The following is an 18,357-nucleotide window of genomic DNA, read 5'->3' on the forward strand; positions in this document are numbered from 1 at the left end:
GGCAGCTTCCAAGCCCTTCTAACCACACGCATCAAATATCTGTGGAGATACAATTCTTAAAGTTGAGATAGTAGTACTTTCGCTGTGGGTACGCTTACGTGCTTGGAGTTAGTTTGCTTTATTTCAGAGAGTAATAGCATTCAATTTCACTTCCCAGATGTTGGAGATTGTGCCCCAGAGCCACCTGCGGTCACTCTCTCTGGGCAGACAGAAGCAGTCTTGGTGGCAGTTTGTGCCTCTGAGGGGACAAGCGGAGTCCATGGAGACTCAGCCACCTCCACCCTACCACAGCTCCCTCGGGCTGCCTCATTTCATGGGCCCCCATGGTCATCTCAGGCAGGTGCACCCGGATTTTCGTGTGTCGATTCCAGGCCTCTTCTGATCCCAGAAGGGGGTTCTTCTGATGGCATCGACGTGTCCTCCTTTCACACACACCTCGATGTCTCATAGTGATTTCCATAGGCAGTGCCACCATTAACGGGCATTTCTTTTTTTTTTTTTTTTTCTTTTTTTTTTTCCAACGTTTATTTATTTTTGGGACAGAGAGAGACAGAGCATGAACGGGGGAGGGGCAGAGAGAGAGGGAGACACAGAATCGGAAACAGGCTCCAGGCTCTGAGCCATCAGCCCAGAGCCCGACGCGGGGCTCGAACTCACGGACCGCGAGATCGTGACCTGGCTGAAGCCGGATGCTCAACCGACTGCGCCACCCAGGCGCCCCAACGGGCATTTCTTTAATAGACCAGTATTTCGTCGTCCTGCAAAAAAAAGGCAAAGCCGTGTGTTTCTTGTCCTGGTACCATAACTGCGTTCCACAAAGGAGGCTAGCCCCAGAGGCCCGGTGGCCTGGCGGAGTGGGGACAGCAGCCCAGGAAAATGCGAGCATTAAGTTCCAGCATGAGCTCTGTCTCACACATACTTTATTCCTGTGGCTTGTCCCCTAACCTCCCTATTTCAGCGCACGGGTGTGGGTACTGGATAGAATAACGAAGGCGAAAAGGTGTTGAAGATGACAACGTGCCACACAAGTAAAATTAGCATGAGATGACTGATTTTAAAAACAAACATCGCAGGGGCGCCTGGGTGCCTCAGTCAGTTAAGCATCCGACTTGATTTTGACTCAGGTCATGATCTCACAGTTTCTTGAGTTTGAGCCCCACCGAGCCGGCTTGGGATTCTCCCTCTCTCTCCACCCCTCCCCTGCTCCCACGCCCTGCCTCTCTCGAAATCAATGAAAATAAAGAAATAAACACATCAAATAGCGAACTTCACGTAAGCGTCATCCCCTTCACAGCTGCTATTCTGCGACTTGCATACATCCTTGCTTTCTAATGACCTTCATTATTTTGTATATCACTTATCCATTCCCATATTTACTCCTCTGACCAACCTGTCTTTTTTTTTTTTAACGTTTACTTATTTTTGAGAGAGAGAGAGAGAGAGACAGAGCTCGAGAGGGGAAGGGCCAGAGAGAGAGGGAGACACAGAATCAGAAGCAGGCTCCAGGCTCTGAGCCATTAGCACAGAGCCCGATGCAGGGCTCGAACTCACGAACCTTGGGATCATGACCTTAGCCGAAGTCAGACGCTTAACCGACTGAGCCACCCAGGGGCCCTGACCTGTCTTGACTAATCACCGAGTACCAGGAATGGATTCAGTAGCGGAGGTTGCGATATGGAGACCGAAAAGACCAGTTCTTGGCCTGGGCAAGCTCACGAACCTTCCGGAGGAAGGCACACGGGTAAAGCTGGTGTAGCTGCTGTTCGGGGATTAGACGAGGGCGCGGTGGAGGGGAGCAGCGCACACAAAAGCCAGCCGGCTGCGAGGCTTAGGGGAACTGCCTGAGAAAGGAAGTCATTTTGGTTACACGGTCCCTCCCTGGAGTGGGTGGAGGGCAAGTGGGGGGTATAGGAGAGCCTGGGCGAGCACAGGCGGGGACAGGCGTGAGCCCCGCCGTGGCCAACAGAAAACAGGTGTGTGACTCCAGCTTATGGGAGATGTAGGTCAAGCGTCGGGGGGGGGGCATTCTGCAGAGGCTGTGCTGTCCTGGAGGTGAGTCTGTCCTCCTCCCTGCCCCTCGTCAAGTTCCAGGCTCGCGGCCTCACGCCTTAGAAGCACTTCTGCTTCTGAGGTGCTCGTGCCTTCCAGGGGCATCTCTGGAGGAAGTAGATTCGGCTGAGACTTCTTTTCAGAAGACACAGAAGCCGTGAAGGCTTCGGGAACAGAGAGGAACGGAGAAGTGATGATCTATCCCATGTTATTAAACATGAGCCTTTGAAGCCTCCCACACCAGGGTATGAACTCCTGGAGGGCAGGGGCTCGGCCCACATTCAGGCCGCGTGCCTGGGCAGACAGCGCTCGGAAAGCGCTGGCAAGTTGATGAATGTGTTAACATTTTCATTTGATCATCTCGAGTTCATTCCTCCAGGCCCCCTGAGGAGTAGGAACGTAGTATTTACTGAACGCGTGAACTATGTGGACCCTTGTGGAGATTAACAAAATTTCCTTGACATCGACCGCACCGGCCCGGCTCTGTGCTGCCGCTGCAAGGACCGATGAGAACCAGCCGGCACGGAGGGGACACGTGCGGGCCTGGGACATCACCGCACTGGATCTCCACACTGCCAGTTGCTAGCCTTGGCAAGTTATTCAACCTGTTTGTGTGTCAGTTCCATTGTTTTACTTTTTTTTTTTACTTTTTTTTTTTTAAAGTTTATTTTTTGAGGGGCACCTGGGTGGCTCAGTCGGTTGGGCGTCTGACCCCGGCTCGGGTCATGATCTCGCGGTTCGTGGGTTCGAGCCCCACGTCGGGCTCCGTGCTGACAGCTCGGATTCTGTGTCTCCCTCTCTCTCTGTCTCTGTCCCTTCTCCGCTCGCACTCTGCCTCTCTCTCTCAAAAATAAACAAACATTTTAAAAAATATTAAAAAAAGTTTATTTTTTGAGGTAGAGAGAGAGAGTGCATGCAGGGGGAGGGGTAGAGAGGGAGACAGAGAGAATCCCCAGCAGGCTCCACACCATCAGTGCAGAGCCCGACATGGGACTCGAACCCACGAACGGTGAGATCATGACCTGAGCTGAAACCAAGAGCGGGATGCTTAACTGACTGAACCACCCAGGCGCCCCAGTTCTGTTGTTTTCAAGTGGGGATTTAATACTCTCTATCTTATAATACGGTTGATAGGAGTTAATTCAGGTAAGGCACTCAGAATTCCGCAGAAGGAACAAGCAGGCAATGAAAATGCAGAGTTGCAAAGCGGACCGCATAGGGTTTGTGGGAGAACAAAATGGGGGGGCACGCCCCCTAACGTGGCTTTAGAAGTTTCTAGGAAGCTTCCTGGAAGAAGACATAGGACCTTTCCAGGTGGGGACCTGGTATTCGGTGCTGGAGAGGTTTTGGAAGCCATGGTCCTCCCACTTGGTCTGAACGAGCTCCACTGAGTGGGGGTGGGGGAGGGAGGGGGGAAATGATGATGTGGGAGGCAGGGGGTTGCTTTTCGGGGCTAAAGGCCTCCTGGACCAGACGGCCTGGGGGCTGGGACCTTATCCTGCAGGAGGGAAGGCGCAGCAGAAATGGAGATAAGGTCTTTGATTTGAGAGGAGGCAGATCGCACTGAACTCAGAGACTGGCCTCTCAAGGAGGGTGCTCAAAAATCACAAATACATAGGGAGAAGCCCAGTAAACTGGGAACTGGGAAGGGCCAGGCACTCGCATCTTCTAGCAGTTGCTAGATGGACTATTACATCACCCCCTCTCGCCTCCGCCCCAGCCCCCAGCTCCCCCAGGATCACCTGCTCGTGACCCAGCTTCCCATGGGTCGGGGGCGCTGGTCACTGTTCCTCCCGAGTCTTCTCTCTCCAGCCCCTGCCGGTCTCTGAATCTGCCAAAGCCCTTTCACACTCTCCCTGACCCTCAGGCCCCCCTGACCATCTGCTTTCCCACTGCCGCTGAAAATCCAATTGGTCATCTGTGACTGAGCTCCTCCAACAGCCACGCAAGGCACTCCCCTTCCGGTTTCAGATTGCGGTTCCCCCACCGGTGGGCGGGGTGAGTTTGCTAACCTGCACATATCCCCGTTTGCTACTGCTCTGTCCCCTGTGTAAAACCCGATTTGCCTTCAGGACAACATCCCAGTTTCTTAACCAGGCTCTCAAGGCCTGGCTCCCCGCCAAATCCAATGTTGCAATCACGCTGGCCTCTCTCTCTCTCTCTCTCTCTCTCTCCCACCCTGAACCTCTGGGCTCTTCTTCCCCGCTGGAACAGCCTTCACCAGTCTTCCATGAGCATGTGTGCACAGCTAAGCAAAGGCCTGCCGGCCCCCTCACGGTCTACCCCAGCACTGTGCAACAGAACTTTCTGTGAGGCAGGAACGCCCTATCTCTGCACTGTCCAGTACTGTCCCACGCCACAGGTAGCCACCGAGCGTTTGAAGTGTGGTTAGTGTGACCGTGGATCTGAGTTTTAAGTCTGATTTCATCTTACATCATTTAAATGTAAATGGCCGCATGCGGCCGCTGGCCGCCACAGTAATTTCGTTGACCTTAAAAACGCCAAAGCAGAACCCCCAAAGGTTGAACTGGGGCGTTTCTATAGCAAAGAAGGGTAGCAGCTTGGATCAGAGGGGAGAAGAGAAAATGTATCAGGCTGGATCGCCTACACCTCTCATCCATATGTATTTCTCCAATTAATGTGATTCCAGGACGTCCAACTGGTGCTTAACAACACATTTGATGTCGGTCTAGTGCCCAGGGCGCACGCTGGCGAGGCCGCTTTGTAAGGCTGTCCTCCTTCCTATCATCCCCCGGCCTCCAGGGGAAGGGGTTGCATTTTGCAATGACTTTGATGCATGCCTGCTGACAGGGAGGAGAAGGCATGGAGGGCAGTCCTGGAAGAGCCATAATCTAAAAGCTTGAAATGAATCGAAATAGACAAAACCTACAATAGGAACGCAGATCGTTCGGTTTCTCTCATGGTACTTTTTTCTTTCTTTCTTTCTTTTTTTTTTTTTTTTTAGACAGGACATGGAAGGAGGCCAGTTATTTCTAGCCAGGTGTGAGCTCTCTTCCTGTTTCCTTCTCTCCCACGGGCTTTCTTCTTTCTGGTGCAACCTCACTGGGCCAACACGAAGTCATTAGCTCAGCTTCCTCTCCGAGAGCCTGGCATGTCCTGAGGTGTCCTGTGTCAGAGGGATTCAGGCTGCGCCGTCTGCCTTGTGAGCTCTGTTCCAGGATGCGGTGCTGTTCCACAAGCTTGAACCCCGGAGCTCGGCTGGGCTGCCTGGGCGCAGGGACACAGGGCGGCCCGTGCTGGCCACCAGTACCCATGTGGCCCGCAGACATTTTACATTCTTCGGGACGAAAATCCTTGGGCAGGCTTTTCAGAAACATTTCTCCCTCTGGCAGAGCAACTATCTTCAGGAATCGCTTACACAGAGCAAAGGCCGGGGCTTTTACTCAGATAGGAAGGTCCAGACATGTTATAAACAAACCCTCTGGGGTTCTGCTGGGCCAGCAAGAGCCAAGGGCAGGGTTTTGCAAAATGTTCCACATTCCTCGGGGGCTGTTGTACATTCTAAGAGATTCCCCTCAACATAAATTAAAAATTTATGTTTCTTTTATCTAGTTGAAAGGAACTATGATTTCAAAAAAAAAAATGACGGGCGCCTGGGTGGCTCCGTCGGTTAAGCGTCCGACTTCAGCTCGGGTCACCATCTCGCGGTCCGTGAGTTCGAGCCCCGCGTCGGGCTCTGGGCGGATGGCTCAGGGCCTGGAGCCTGCTTTCCATTCTGTGTCTCCCTCTCTCTCTGCCCCTCCCCCGTTCATGCTCTCTCTCTGTCTCAAAAATAAATAAACGTTAAAAAAAAAAAAAAAAAGATTATGCAAAGCCGGAGAAAGAACCAAGAATGGGTCTAGATTCAAAACTCCATGTCCTTGGAGTCCGTATCAAGGAGAAGGCAAACCTCAGACCTTCAGCAAGCTGGCCTTGGCTTTGCCCTGTCCCCCAGTCCCTCAGCAGAAAGGAATTCGGGTTCAGAATCACCCCAAATGTGTCAGGCACACAGTGCTGGAGGGCGGGGCTCCAACGCAGATGTGGGAATATTAAACCTGCCAGACTTCCTCTTCCCAATTGTAGAGATTAAAAAAAGAAAAAAAAAAAACAAAAAACCCAGCCCCTTCCTTACCTTCAGGAGCCCTGCAAACCGGTCCACAAGGTCTGTGAGGAACCGACAATCCAACCCAAATCGGAGCCAAGAAGGGACAATAGTTAAACATCCTGTTTGCGGGAGGAAACAGGCTGGAAGTGGCAGCCCCTCTGGGAGCTTGAACGGCTCGTTTCCTTCCTTGTAAACACAGCCGGGGCCCCCTCTGGGTGCTGGGGGTCCGGCCCGCCTCCTGCCCTCAGTTGTTCCCACAGCTCCAGTCGGTGGCCCTTCTGCCAGTCCCCGATGGCTTTCAGAAGGATGTGACGGGGAGGTGAGCTTGAAAGCCACCGTCGTGACACTCAGACATCAGGTCCCCCTGCCTGCCAATAATTTACCTTCGCCTTTTTTTTTTTCAGTGGTTCCTAACACGTGACAATTACAGTACCGCTTGGGATGGACAGAAACAAGACAACTAGAGACAATCGAAACATCCACAAAGTCAGAAGTGGTTTCAAATACGGCGCATCGGGGCGCCTGGGTGGCTCCATCGGTTAAGCGTCCGACTTCGGCTCAGGTCACGATCTCGCGGTCCGTGAGTTCGAGCCCCGCGTCGGGCCCTGTGCTGACGGCTCGGAGCCTGGAGCCCGTTTCGGATTCTGTGTCTCCCTCTCTCTCTGCCCCTCCCCTGCTCACGCTCTCTCTCTAAAATAAACATGAAAAAAAAATTTAAATACGGCGCATCTATCCAAGGGAAGGCCCCATGGGTGTTAATGGCCTGGTCCTTTCCCTCCTCACACAGAAGCCTGACAGTGCTGAGGGAGAGAACTGCAGGGTACTAGGCTCCTGTCTGTGAAACAGGCAGGGAAGTCTTCACCGGAACCACATTTGGACCCTCACTCGAAGAAACCATTTGTAAAATGCCAGTTCTGAGACAGGGGGAAGTTTGAGTATTAGATGACATCAAGGAACTGTTGAAATGCGTTTTTTTAAAAAAAATGCTTCTGGGGGCGGCTGGGGGGCTCAGGTGGTTAAGCGACCAACTCTCGATTTTGGCTCGGGTCACGGTCCCATGGTCGTGAGATTGAGCCCCATGTTAGGCTCTGTGCTGAGCAAGGAGCCTGATGAAGACTCTCTCTCTCCGTCTTCCTCTTTCACAGTCTCATTCTCTAAAATAAAATAAAAATTAAAAAAAAGTTTCTGTTAAATGTGACAAGGTATTATGGTTATGTAAGAAAATGTACGTATTTTTCTTTTTTTTTTTTTAAGTTTATTTTGAGAGCGAGAGAACACAAGCAGGGAAAGGGCAGAGAGGAGAGAGAGAATTTCAAGCAGGCTTTGCACCATCAGCTCAGAGCCCAACGCGGGGCTGGAACTCATAAACCGTGAGATCGTGACCTTGAGCCAGAGTCAAGAGTCGGATGCTTAACCGACTGAGCCACCAGGTGCCCCGTAAACGTACATATTTTTACAAGATGCCCATCAAAGAATGTAGGGGTGAGCTGACATGTTTTGGGATTTGTTTTAATTCGGAAAAGAGGAAAAAGCCAAAAGGGGTGGATGAGGCAATCGCTGAGGATGGGCTTTACTGTTCTCTTTTGTGCCTGTTGGAAATTCTTTATGCCACGATCTTGAATATACGGGAAAAATGTGTCTGCGTGGGAACCTGCCATGAAACAGGTGGTCAGTTCCTTATGCCACCTCCACTAACACTACAAATGCCACTTTCCTCCTCCGTGAGGTTGCCCCCTCAGCTTCCATGGACAGTCGGGAGGATGACATCATCCGGTTCCTAAATCCAAGCTGGTTAGCACTAGAATCGCCCAGAAGGATGGGGAGGGAGCCTTCAGCATCAAGGGGGTAAGAGCGTGAGGTCTCCTCTTTGGGTACCGCCCAAGCAGCTCACCCGGGCCACGGCCACCCTCAGAAGTCACCTATCTGGTTGGCAGGTTCCCTGTGTGGCTCGGAGACCAGCGCCTCCGCTGACGGGACCGCCCCAGGGTTCAGTTCCCACCGGGGTGGAACCTGCAGAACACCTGCGAGTTTCCATTACTCGCAGTAAATTCCACGGTAATTTACTAAATTAATAAATCACAGGAAATCCACGCTTATTAGTAAGACGTTACTTGTGACACCGCTCTCAACAGGCTGTCCCCATATAGTTTTCCAAACTGAGGTTCAGGCCCCTGGGCCTCCAGCAACGGCTTAACCACCTCCCTCACTGCACCCCCACCCGGCTCGTAAGGAACACAGAAAACTATTTCAGGCACACAGCACACTTATTTGCATAAGGAAGAGATCTTTTTTTTCCCCCCTTTTTCTTTTTTTGAGCTATGCCAAGGGCGCAGTGGTTAAGAACAGGGCTTGGGATCAAACAGCCCCAGGCCCGGCCCTGCCTCTCTGGATCTGATTAGCCGAGTGACCCTGGACAAGTTATATACCCTAAGCGTGACACTGTCTAAAAGCGGGTCTAAGATGAGTACAACCAGCGTAAACTCATAATGCAACACAGAGCAAGCAACGCAACGTGCCCGGCACGTAGCAAGTCCTTAGTAGCTCTTAGTTATTTCTGTTATGTCCCCTGTCACTCCTACTCTGTGGCAAGGTCCTTGAGGAGCTAGGTCTTGTTCATTTTATTTCCTAATCTTGGCACACCGCTTGGCACGGGACAGTTCTCAACATAACTCTGTTGAAGGACTAGCCACTATCATCCAACCAGTTAACATTTGCTCAGCCCCCAGGTGCCAGGTACTATCCTGTGCACTGAAGACAGAGCAGTGAACAAAACAGCAAAGTTCTGGTGCTTTTGCTACCAGGGGAAAACAGCAGCACACGTACAGCTGGACAGAGGGAGAAGAACGAGGTGGGAGTAAGGGGGCTAGGGAGGGCCAGCGGCAGGGGGTGGGTGAGGTTGCTCTGTATGTGGCACAAAGTCTCCGGGAGGTGACATCTGAGCAGACGCTTAAGGAAGTGAGGGAGCAAACCACACAAACAGGTGCAGGATGCGCTCCAGGCAGAGAGGGGGCGGCAGGTGCAAAGGGCCCGCGGCCGGCACATGTCTGGTGTTTCTGAAGAAGGAGGAGGCCAGTGTGGCCGGAGTGGGAGGAGCGAAAAGGCTTTTCTCTCTTTCTCTCCTTGGTTAAAAATGAACACACGACACAGTTCAGTAATTGAAAAAGATGTATTAAAATATTCACAAAGGTACAATCGAGAAAGGAAAAAAAACAAAAAATTAATGAACTTGATGGTTTTTCCCCTAGCCGGATACATTTCCATCGAAACACTACAGGTGGTTTGGAATTCGCACCTCTAATCCCTTCTAGGTGGCCCCCTACAAAAATCACGTGTAACTTTAAAAGGTCTCATTCTGCCAATAATTGGACACGGAAAAGGCAACTGGGCCAGTGTCCTGTGTGGCCAGGCCCAGGCACGCTGGCAGCCAAGAGGAAGGGCCCAAAAATCCACAGGAGGTTAGGCAAAAGCCCTGCCCCCGAGGCGCTCTACCCCAGTTGCTAGCAGCTTCCTTCAGACAAGCCTGCCCCGCGGACCCAGCGGGGTGGGGGCGCTGCAGCGTGGTGGGGGACTCTCGGCCACCGTGCACGTGCTGACATGGCAGCCCGAGGTGTCTGGCCGGGTGGGGAGGGCGCCTGGCCTGGCGGGAGGCAACCTCAGGGGTGGGGGAGGCGGGGCGGGCGGGGCTGGTTCCAGGTGGCAGCTTCACGAGCACAGGGTCCCAGCAAGGAAAGGAAGGAATCGGGACTCCTGCTGTCAGGAGGTGTCAGGAATGTATGCTTTATTCACAGGACCTGTGCAGAAAAAGGAGAGTGGCCCTTTCTCTGTAAAAAGCGACTGTAAGGAACCATTACACGTAGAAAGGCACACATTCGGTCTCTCAACAATTCGTGTTCTTTCTGCCTTAAAAACAGTCTCGGTCACAGATTCTCACAGTGGCAAAGGTTTGCCAAGAATATTGTTAACTTGGCATCAGTTTGAAGAAGGGTGACAATCCCAGCACCCCCATCCTCCCCAACACACACACACACACACACACACACACACACACACACACGTCTTTTAAAGGCTCCTGTAGTTCTCACAATGGACGCAAGGAAGTTTTAGGACGCCAGGCAAAAGTGGACCGCTTTGCAGAAATGTCTCGGGGTGAGCCCTCTGCGTCCCTGGCTGGCTGGGGGCCTGTTAAATTCTGTTAAAACAAAATAATCTAGAAAAAGGGGGAATGACAATGTAAATGTGCTCGAGGACCTTCACCATGCTTTTCACTCCCAGCAAAAGATAAAAACTCAGAGGCCCGACAGGGGGTGGGGGTAGTCAGTGGAAGAAAATGAGCTACTGGAAAGAATACCCAAAGTGTCTAGATTTTTCCTCATCTCATTGCTTCCCAATTCCATGTGAATGGGAAAAAGTGGGAAGAAAAGGAAAAGCCAAAAAAGAAAAGGAAAACCAGAAACAAACCACCAAAAAAAGCCCCGAAACGGGAATGAGAAGAGATTCCCGAAAGAATGGTGCTAACAGCCCTGCTTGCTGATTTAAAAAAACCTAGACTGTCCTGAACCTCCGAGGTCTCTGAGGCACCGAGAAGCTATTGCAGAGCCACGACGGACGCTGCCTCTTGCCGGAATGATGACGGAAGCTTTTACAAGGCCGATTCTCCAGCGAGAGCTCTGGGGTACCACGGGCTGGCTTTCCAATTAGCCCATTTGTGCCCACTTAAAAGGAAATGAAGCTCGTCTCCTTCCGCTGTATAAGACTCTGGCAAAGAATGTTAAGTGGTACCTTTTAGCCTCCAAACGCTACCGCACTCCTCAAGCAAGGCGTGGCTTTTCTACTTCAGTTGTGTGTATGGCATTGATCTGAAAGTACCTGGAAAGAAGTGACCTTGGCATTCACCCTTTGCTAGTCTTGCTATGATGGGTCCACACACTGATAAGATAAAGGGCGTGACGTTAAAGTAAGCCTCACACACGAAGCAAAAAACAAGAACAAAAACAAAGAAACCCACGCCTGGATTTTAGAGAGACAAACACCAACAAAAACCCTCAAACGGTGTCCCAAGTGGCAGAGCTCGTGGATGTTTTCTAAAAACGACAGCCGAACAGGTGGTGCAGACACTGGGTAGAGGCCACCCTGGACGTGCTCCCGGCACCGGTATCCCCACTCTCCAACCCCAATAAAAGCTAAGACCGGTTAAGCCCTTAGACCAAAGGGCCACGTCTACTCGAATACAAAGATGGGCTACCACCTCCGGTAAGGCGAACCACACCTAAAGCACAGCGACAGGAATGTTTCTGACTTTGCTCAACTGTAAATGACCCTGAAGGAAAGCACAAAACAGCAAGACAATTTATATACACATAGAGTCATAGCATCTTTTCATCATGCAACACTGGCTCCCCACATCGGATTAAATAGAATAGTTACGCATATCGTCTATACACGTCTTTTCCTCCCTCCATGAATACACATGTGCTCGTCCTTGCCCAGGTCTCCAAGGCCACACGTGGTCACGGGCTACACTTGCTGCGTAAGAGTCCAGTTTGGATCTGCTTCTTGCTTAGGACACGTTCTGGGTCTTCTCTCAATTTTTCCGGATGTCCGCATACACCACAGACTCTGACTTGTTAATCTTGTCACTGTGATGTCCGCCAGAGTGGTCTAACTGCGCATATATGACTGGGCCCTGGAGAAGAGAAGGACAGTTAGGGATCTGGGGAAACGGGTGGTCCCTTCGAGGGCAGGTGCAGAAGCAATCATTAGAGTGATAACATTAGGGTTCCAGAGTAAAGGGTTCCTTCTTCGGAAGGTCTTCCAGAAGATCTCTTAGGAGCAGGATGTCTAGGACTGACTTTATCACCAAGGCTGGGCTGCTCTGGGACAGTTAATGCTGGTGCCCAGAGGTGTTACCTTACTCTGTGTGGCTGTGTATCTGTTTGGGAGTTTCTATACAATGCAATATTCCTTCTCAGGAATTACCCTTATCTTAGTCCCTGTCACAGGGCTCCTCAACCCTGGGAACTGGGATCCGAGGACGAAGATGGGGACTTGTACCAACCTGAGACCCACGGACGTGGTGAGCCTCAGAATGTTGCACGTAGGAAACCAGTGTGTTGGATGCCAGCAAAGTCACGAACGATTTGAACTGGTCGCTTTGTACAAATAGGTGCTTAAAAACACTTCAAATATTCTCCCATGTACATACCTACCATATAATCCTTTTAGTCTGATCCTATCATAACCAATAAAAGTACTGCTTCTTTAATATTTAAGGGCAGGTAACTATTTTTCCTATTTCAAAATAAAAAACCAAGAAGCTACGATGCAAAGAAAACCCTGCATGGACGAGTGTAGAAGAGGTCCTCCCCTCGGCCTCAGCAGGGAGGAAGGGGGCTGCAGCGTCCCAGCGGAGGCAGCCAGGGAAGGTGGGCTGCGGGCAGGGGGGTAGGGTGGGGGGGGCGGGGCACAGTGAGTTCTTGGACGCCTGGGGAGGAGGTCTGAGCAGAGGCTGGGGTTTCAAATATCAGACCGGTGCTTGCATTTCATGACCCTTATAGACCCTTCCAACCCAGAGATTCTAAAATTGTAAACAACAACAAAATGGCCCCAACTGTAAAAGAAAGGTCCAATCAAACCCAAAGTCAACTCTTCTCCCGATCCAGGAAAACTCTCCTTGAGAAGTCGAATACTGTGCTTAAGCTTCCAACTTTGGAATCATAAGCTCGGTAGCCAAAAGCCTGTGTTTTGACTAAACATCCTTATTCCCACCTAGGAGGCCCACAGCCTGCATCCCCCCGGGTGTCACGGCGGATCCTGGGGGGGTGTGGGCACTCGAACTCGAACTGTGTGTCTGGCCCGCAGCCTGCCCACTAACAGACGGCGATTGAGACCGCTGTAGACTGTCCAGCCAATGGCAGGTGCACGAGTGAGCCAGCGGAGATCAGCTGCTCTGCCCCCCGACCAGAAGACCCACCCAACCAACCTAGAGAATTGGGAGCCGAATAAATGGTGGCTGTTGAAGCCCTTATGTTTCGGGGTGGTTTGTTACACTGCATTAGGTTTAACTGACACACTAGGGGAGTGGAACAGAAAGAGAACAGAGAAAGCAAAGAAGAAAAAGAACACAGAATAATCTGAGAATCGGTCAGTCAATGTTAAAATACCAATTAAGGCCTCTCATGTGAGACAGTGCGGTCTTTCATGACAAGAGGACACAACAATTTGTTGAAAGCAACTGGGAAATCACTAAAGAATAAAAGAAACTCCCTCCTGTTGATGGGTTTGGTTTTTACAAATTGCTTACCACTATCCAATGCCCTCACTCTCCTTCCCTCTTAGAATAGGGTCCTGAGGTCAGGGATTTTGTTAGTTACGTGCCTAGAGCAGTATTGGGCAGACACAGCAGGTGCTGGGTGAAGGGGTGGATGACGTAATGGAACCAAAGGACTTCTGGGATGTAGGTCAAGATCAGGCATCTGCTGGCAGGTCTAGTTCAGTCTAAATTTTTTTTTTAATATTTATTTTTGAGAGAGAGAGAGACAGAGCACAGGGGGGGAGGGACAGAGAGAGAGGGAGACACAGAATCTGAAGCAGGCTTTAGGCTCTGAGCCGTCAGCACAGAGCCTGATGTGGGGCTCGAACTCACAGACTGTGAGATCATGACCTGAGCCAAGGTCGGACGCTCAACTGACGGAGCCACCCAGGTGCCCCAGGTCTAGTTCAATCTAGAACAGCTCTCTGAAGCTGGGTTCTCAGGATTAATTGGAAGCTGAAAGTATCCTTGGTCTCTGTGGAACACAGAGGATCCAGGGAATCAACATCAACTTGGAAATGACTGCCACTGCTAAGACAGTCACTTTTGGGGACTCGAGAATTAAAACAACGCCCGGAACAGCATTTTCAGTAATCTAGCTGTTTTTACCGTACATCTTGGCACTCACCCTTTCCACCCTCCACTTTTTTTTTGGCGGGAGGGCAGGGGATGGTGAGGGAACTTTTCCATTAAGAAGTAACAACAATCAAATGAAAAATGGCTCTGGATATATCTTTTCCCAACTATTTACTACACAAATTATCCTTAACTCCTGAAAATATTTCAAGACACGAACCGCTTGACCCGGGTCTTTTCTTTTAGCGCCAATTAGAGAAAGCTACTCCTGGATTCCACGTGCATGGAATGTATTCCAATATGAAAACGTACTGGTGAGGGTGAGGGTGAGGGGAGAGGGCTGGGGGAGACCGAGGAGGCCGAAGCCACTGTGTTGAGTGTGTCCGGCCACCCACTTGCCATGGTCTCTGCGACCCTTTCTAACCTCAGTCACACCTGAGCCCCTGGCACAGGCGCCACCGAGACAGAACACCTGCTTCCACCACGTGCTCGGTGACTTTCGCTCAACACCTTTGTCGGCGTTCGTGTCTCTGCCGCACACAGATGTGAAACGCAGCTGCGTATTACGACTCCGAGGTTCATGAGACTGACGATCAAAACAGAGTTGAAAAGAACCGGACAGACACGAGGCCATGAGCACCTGCCTGCCTTCCAGCCAGACAGATCTGGGCCTCACACCAGCTCTGCCGCTAACGAGTAACCTTGAGCAGGTGACTACACCTAACCAAGCCTCAGTCTCTCCGTGTGTAAAGCAGGGACAAGACAACGTGCCTCGCCGGGCTGCTGTGGGGACAGGGTGAGGCAGTGCCCGGGGTGGGGGGGCTTCCTCAAGCATCACCAGGTCTGTGCACCCAGCTGACCAGTACAGAACTAGTCCATTTAATCACCCCTCCCCCGAGGCCTGCCTGTTGCCTATGAAACATGAACCATTTCCAGAAAAGGATCTAGAAAGCCAACTCCTCAGAAAAGATACCCACAGAAATTATTTTAAACTAAGCTTTACAAAGAAAGAATGGTACCTCTCATCCCTGATGCCGCGATACCCCAAGGAGGGCCTACCGAACACCCTTGCTCATCCAACCTTCCACATCCGATTCGCTAGAAGGACCTTGCTTTAGGTTTGGGTGTTCACCCTCCCTTTGCTTGGGTAAATGACCCCACCCTGCCCCGCCCCCAGGGGTGCAGTCAGTCATAATTCCTGTCCCTTTGCAGATGCCTGGAAGAGGCAACAGCATGTGACCTGGCCCCAAAGGGGACTCAAAAGTTTTTCCTCCATAATAAAGGTAAAGGTTTTCCTCCATAATAAAAACTGCAGGGAAGGAGATTCAGCTCTTCCCTGCCCCCCTCCCCAGCTGTTGCCTCTTCTCATGTCCGGCCTGGAACCAGGGCAGCTGCAGGAAGGAGCCTGGGAATAAAGACAATATGCAGAGGATACGATGGAAAGAACTGGTGTGGACGACACCGTTGGGCCACAGACCGGAAGAACCCAGACAGAAGTACAGTGCTTGGGACTCTTGTGAGTTAACAGACCTCTTCCTTTTTTTAAAAAGTTTTTTTACTTTTTTTTTTTTTCAACGTTTATTTTTGGGACAGAGAGAGACAGAGCATGAACGGGGGAGGGGCAGAGAGAGAGGGAGACACAGAATCGGAAACAGGCTCCAGGCTCTGAGCCATCAGCCCAGAGCCCGACGCGGGGCTCGAACTCACGGACCGCGAGATCGTGACCTGGCTGAAGTCGGACGCTTAACCGACTGCGCCACCCAGGCGCCCCAAAAGTTTTTTTACTTTTGAGAGACAGCAGCCTCCAGGCTCTGAGTGGTCAGCGCAAAGCTGGATATGGGGCTCAAACTCACGAACCGCGAGATCATGACCTGAGCTGAAGTCAGACGCTTAACCGACTGAGCCACCCAGGCGCCCCATAAGCCTCTTACTTAATTTGAAAGCCACTTTTATTCAAGCTTTCTGTTACTAAATCTTCCAATTATAACAAAAACGGTGACCAAGGACAGACAAATAATACAGCAAACTTAATGTCCTGCCCGGGTGTTACATCTTTTGTAAATTTCCTTGTTAGTGCATTCTGGATGCACTATGACGAGTATGCTACTCGTCTTCTGATAAGATAGCATGGAGGTATTTACTCATCCAAGTGGTCATTACTAATGCTATTAGATAGGATGACGCCTGCAGGCAGGAAATGGAAGGTTTTGCTGATCAGGGAACATGTCACGGTAGAACCCTTGGAGGAAAGCACCAAGGGATCGTCCGAAAATATTCCCATCCACACCCCTACTTCACCGACCTGATTGCTAAGGTGGGCAGCAACTGCCTAAACCTGTTCTTATAAAGCGCAGTGCACCAGGGGCCCTTATAATTAAATACAGAAAAATGAGGGGTGCCTGGGTGGCTCACTCAGTTAAGCGTCCAACTCAATCTCAGCTCAGGTCTTGATCGCAAGCTTGTGAGTTTGAGCCCCACACTGGGCTCCACAATGGGCATGAAGCCTACTTAAAAAAAGAAAAAAGAAGAAGAAGAAGAAAAATGAGAAGGTCAACTTGCCCTAACCCATTCTTTCAGAGACGAGAACAGACGCTGAAGTTAAACAATTCTCCCCAAGTTAACACCATTGGCTAGACCCCAGAGTCAGTGCTAGTTTGTAACACATCACTAATTGTTTTTTAAAAATTTTTTAAATGTTTATTTATTTTTGAGAGAGAGAGACAGAGCATGAGTGGGCGAGGGGCAGAGAGAGAGGGAGACACAGAATCCAAAGCAGGCTCCCGGCTCTGAGCTGTCAGCACAGAGCCCAATGCTGAGGGGCTTGAACCCATGAACTGCGAGATCGTGACCTGAGCTGAAGTTGGACGCTTAACCGCCTGAGCCACCCGGGCACCTCACACATCATTAATTCTGAAAACACTACCCTGGAGTTTACCTAAATACAAAGATTTCCTAAAGGCTGTTGGTCAGGGTATTAAAAAACAATAATGACAACAATTATTCGTTAGGCTATGTATAAAAAAATTCTCCACATAATGGAAAATCCTAAAAATGATCTCAACATCCCAGGAGACTCGAAGGTTCTCCAGGGCAGGGCCTGGGTGTTAATCACCCCTGCATCTCCCGTGTTCGGCCCACACTGCACATACGGTAAACGCTCACCTGTGTGTGGAAGTGATCAAAACAGAACATACAAAGGGATGATTAGATTCTTTAATTTTTCTTTTTAACGTTTTTATTTATTTTTGGGACAGAGAGAGACAGAGCATGAACGGGGGAGGGACAGAGAGAGAGGGAGACACAGAATCAGAAGCAGGCTCCAGGCTCTGAGCCAACAGCCCAGAGCCCAACGCGGGGCTCGAACTCATGGACTGCGAGATCGTGACCTGAGCTGAAGTCGGAGGCTTAACCGACGCGCCCCTTGGGATGATTAGATTCTTTAAAAAAAAAAAATTTTTTTTAACGTTTTTTTTAATTTATTTTTGAGACAGGGAGAGACAGAGCATGAACAGGGGAGGGTCAGAGAGAGGGAGACACAGAATCCGAAACAGGCTCCAGGCTCTGAGCGGTCAGCACAGAGCCTGACGCGGGGCTCGAACTCACGGACTGCGAGATCATGACCTGAGCCAAAGTCGGCCGCTCAACCGACTGAGCCACCCAGGCGCCCCGGGATGATTAGATTCTTAAAAGAATTATTGTTTGGTTGTGCCCAACTTATAAAACGTATTTAATCTCCTAAATTCCCTAATGAGGTCAAGTTTCCCAAACTGTGAAAACCATTGTGGCCTTAGTTTGAACAAACTGAAGACACAGCTACCATAAAGGATTCTGGAGAGAACCACCTCCGTTAAATACTCTGGGGCTCTGAAATGTATGCACCCCTGAGACATAAGCTGAAGGTAGCGTGTGGTGGTGAATAAAAACACACACCAGGGTCACCTGCTAACGCTCTACGGGGCTTGCAGAGTAAGTGAAGCGAATGTTTTAACCTTAGGGTGACATTCCCTGTTGTAAGTTGACACGCCCACTAAACGCAAATCTAAATGAAACAAATACTAGAAGATACATTTGCTAGGAAATCACACGGTCCACTTCCAAGCCTTGGGTTAACTGGCACAGGATTGGTAAATTCCAGAAACGTGCAAGGCAGAAACTAGTTTTAACAAGCACCACTGGAAACTAAAGAGTTTGGTAGGCAAGATGAAAATAACCGAGGAAGACCCAGGGGACTCCAGGTCCATGCCACCTGAACAGAAACCCTGCTTTACAACAGGATGGGGAGAGCAGGGGCCTTCAGGGGTCTGCACTGAGCCCGAGA

At 50.6% G+C, this 18,357-nt stretch overlaps 1 protein-coding gene across 1 annotated transcript in view; it reads right to left on the reverse strand.

Annotated features, from left to right (window-relative positions):
- Positions 1–9,301: 9,301 nt before the first annotated feature.
- MPZL1 (myelin protein zero like 1) overlaps positions 9,302–18,357 on the reverse strand; it is a 66,879-nt gene continuing 57,823 nt past the window's right edge. Inside the window, exon 6 of the mRNA XM_045453048.1 lies at positions 9,302–11,837. Coding sequence (XP_045309004.1) covers positions 11,736–11,837 — 102 coding nt within the window. The 3' untranslated portion in view covers positions 9,302–11,735. The remainder of the gene's footprint in view (positions 11,838–18,357) is intronic.

The sequence above is a fragment of the Leopardus geoffroyi genome, chromosome C3, assembly GCF_018350155.1.
Source record: "Leopardus geoffroyi isolate Oge1 chromosome C3, O.geoffroyi_Oge1_pat1.0, whole genome shotgun sequence".
Lineage (NCBI taxonomy): Eukaryota > Metazoa > Chordata > Mammalia > Carnivora > Felidae > Leopardus > Leopardus geoffroyi.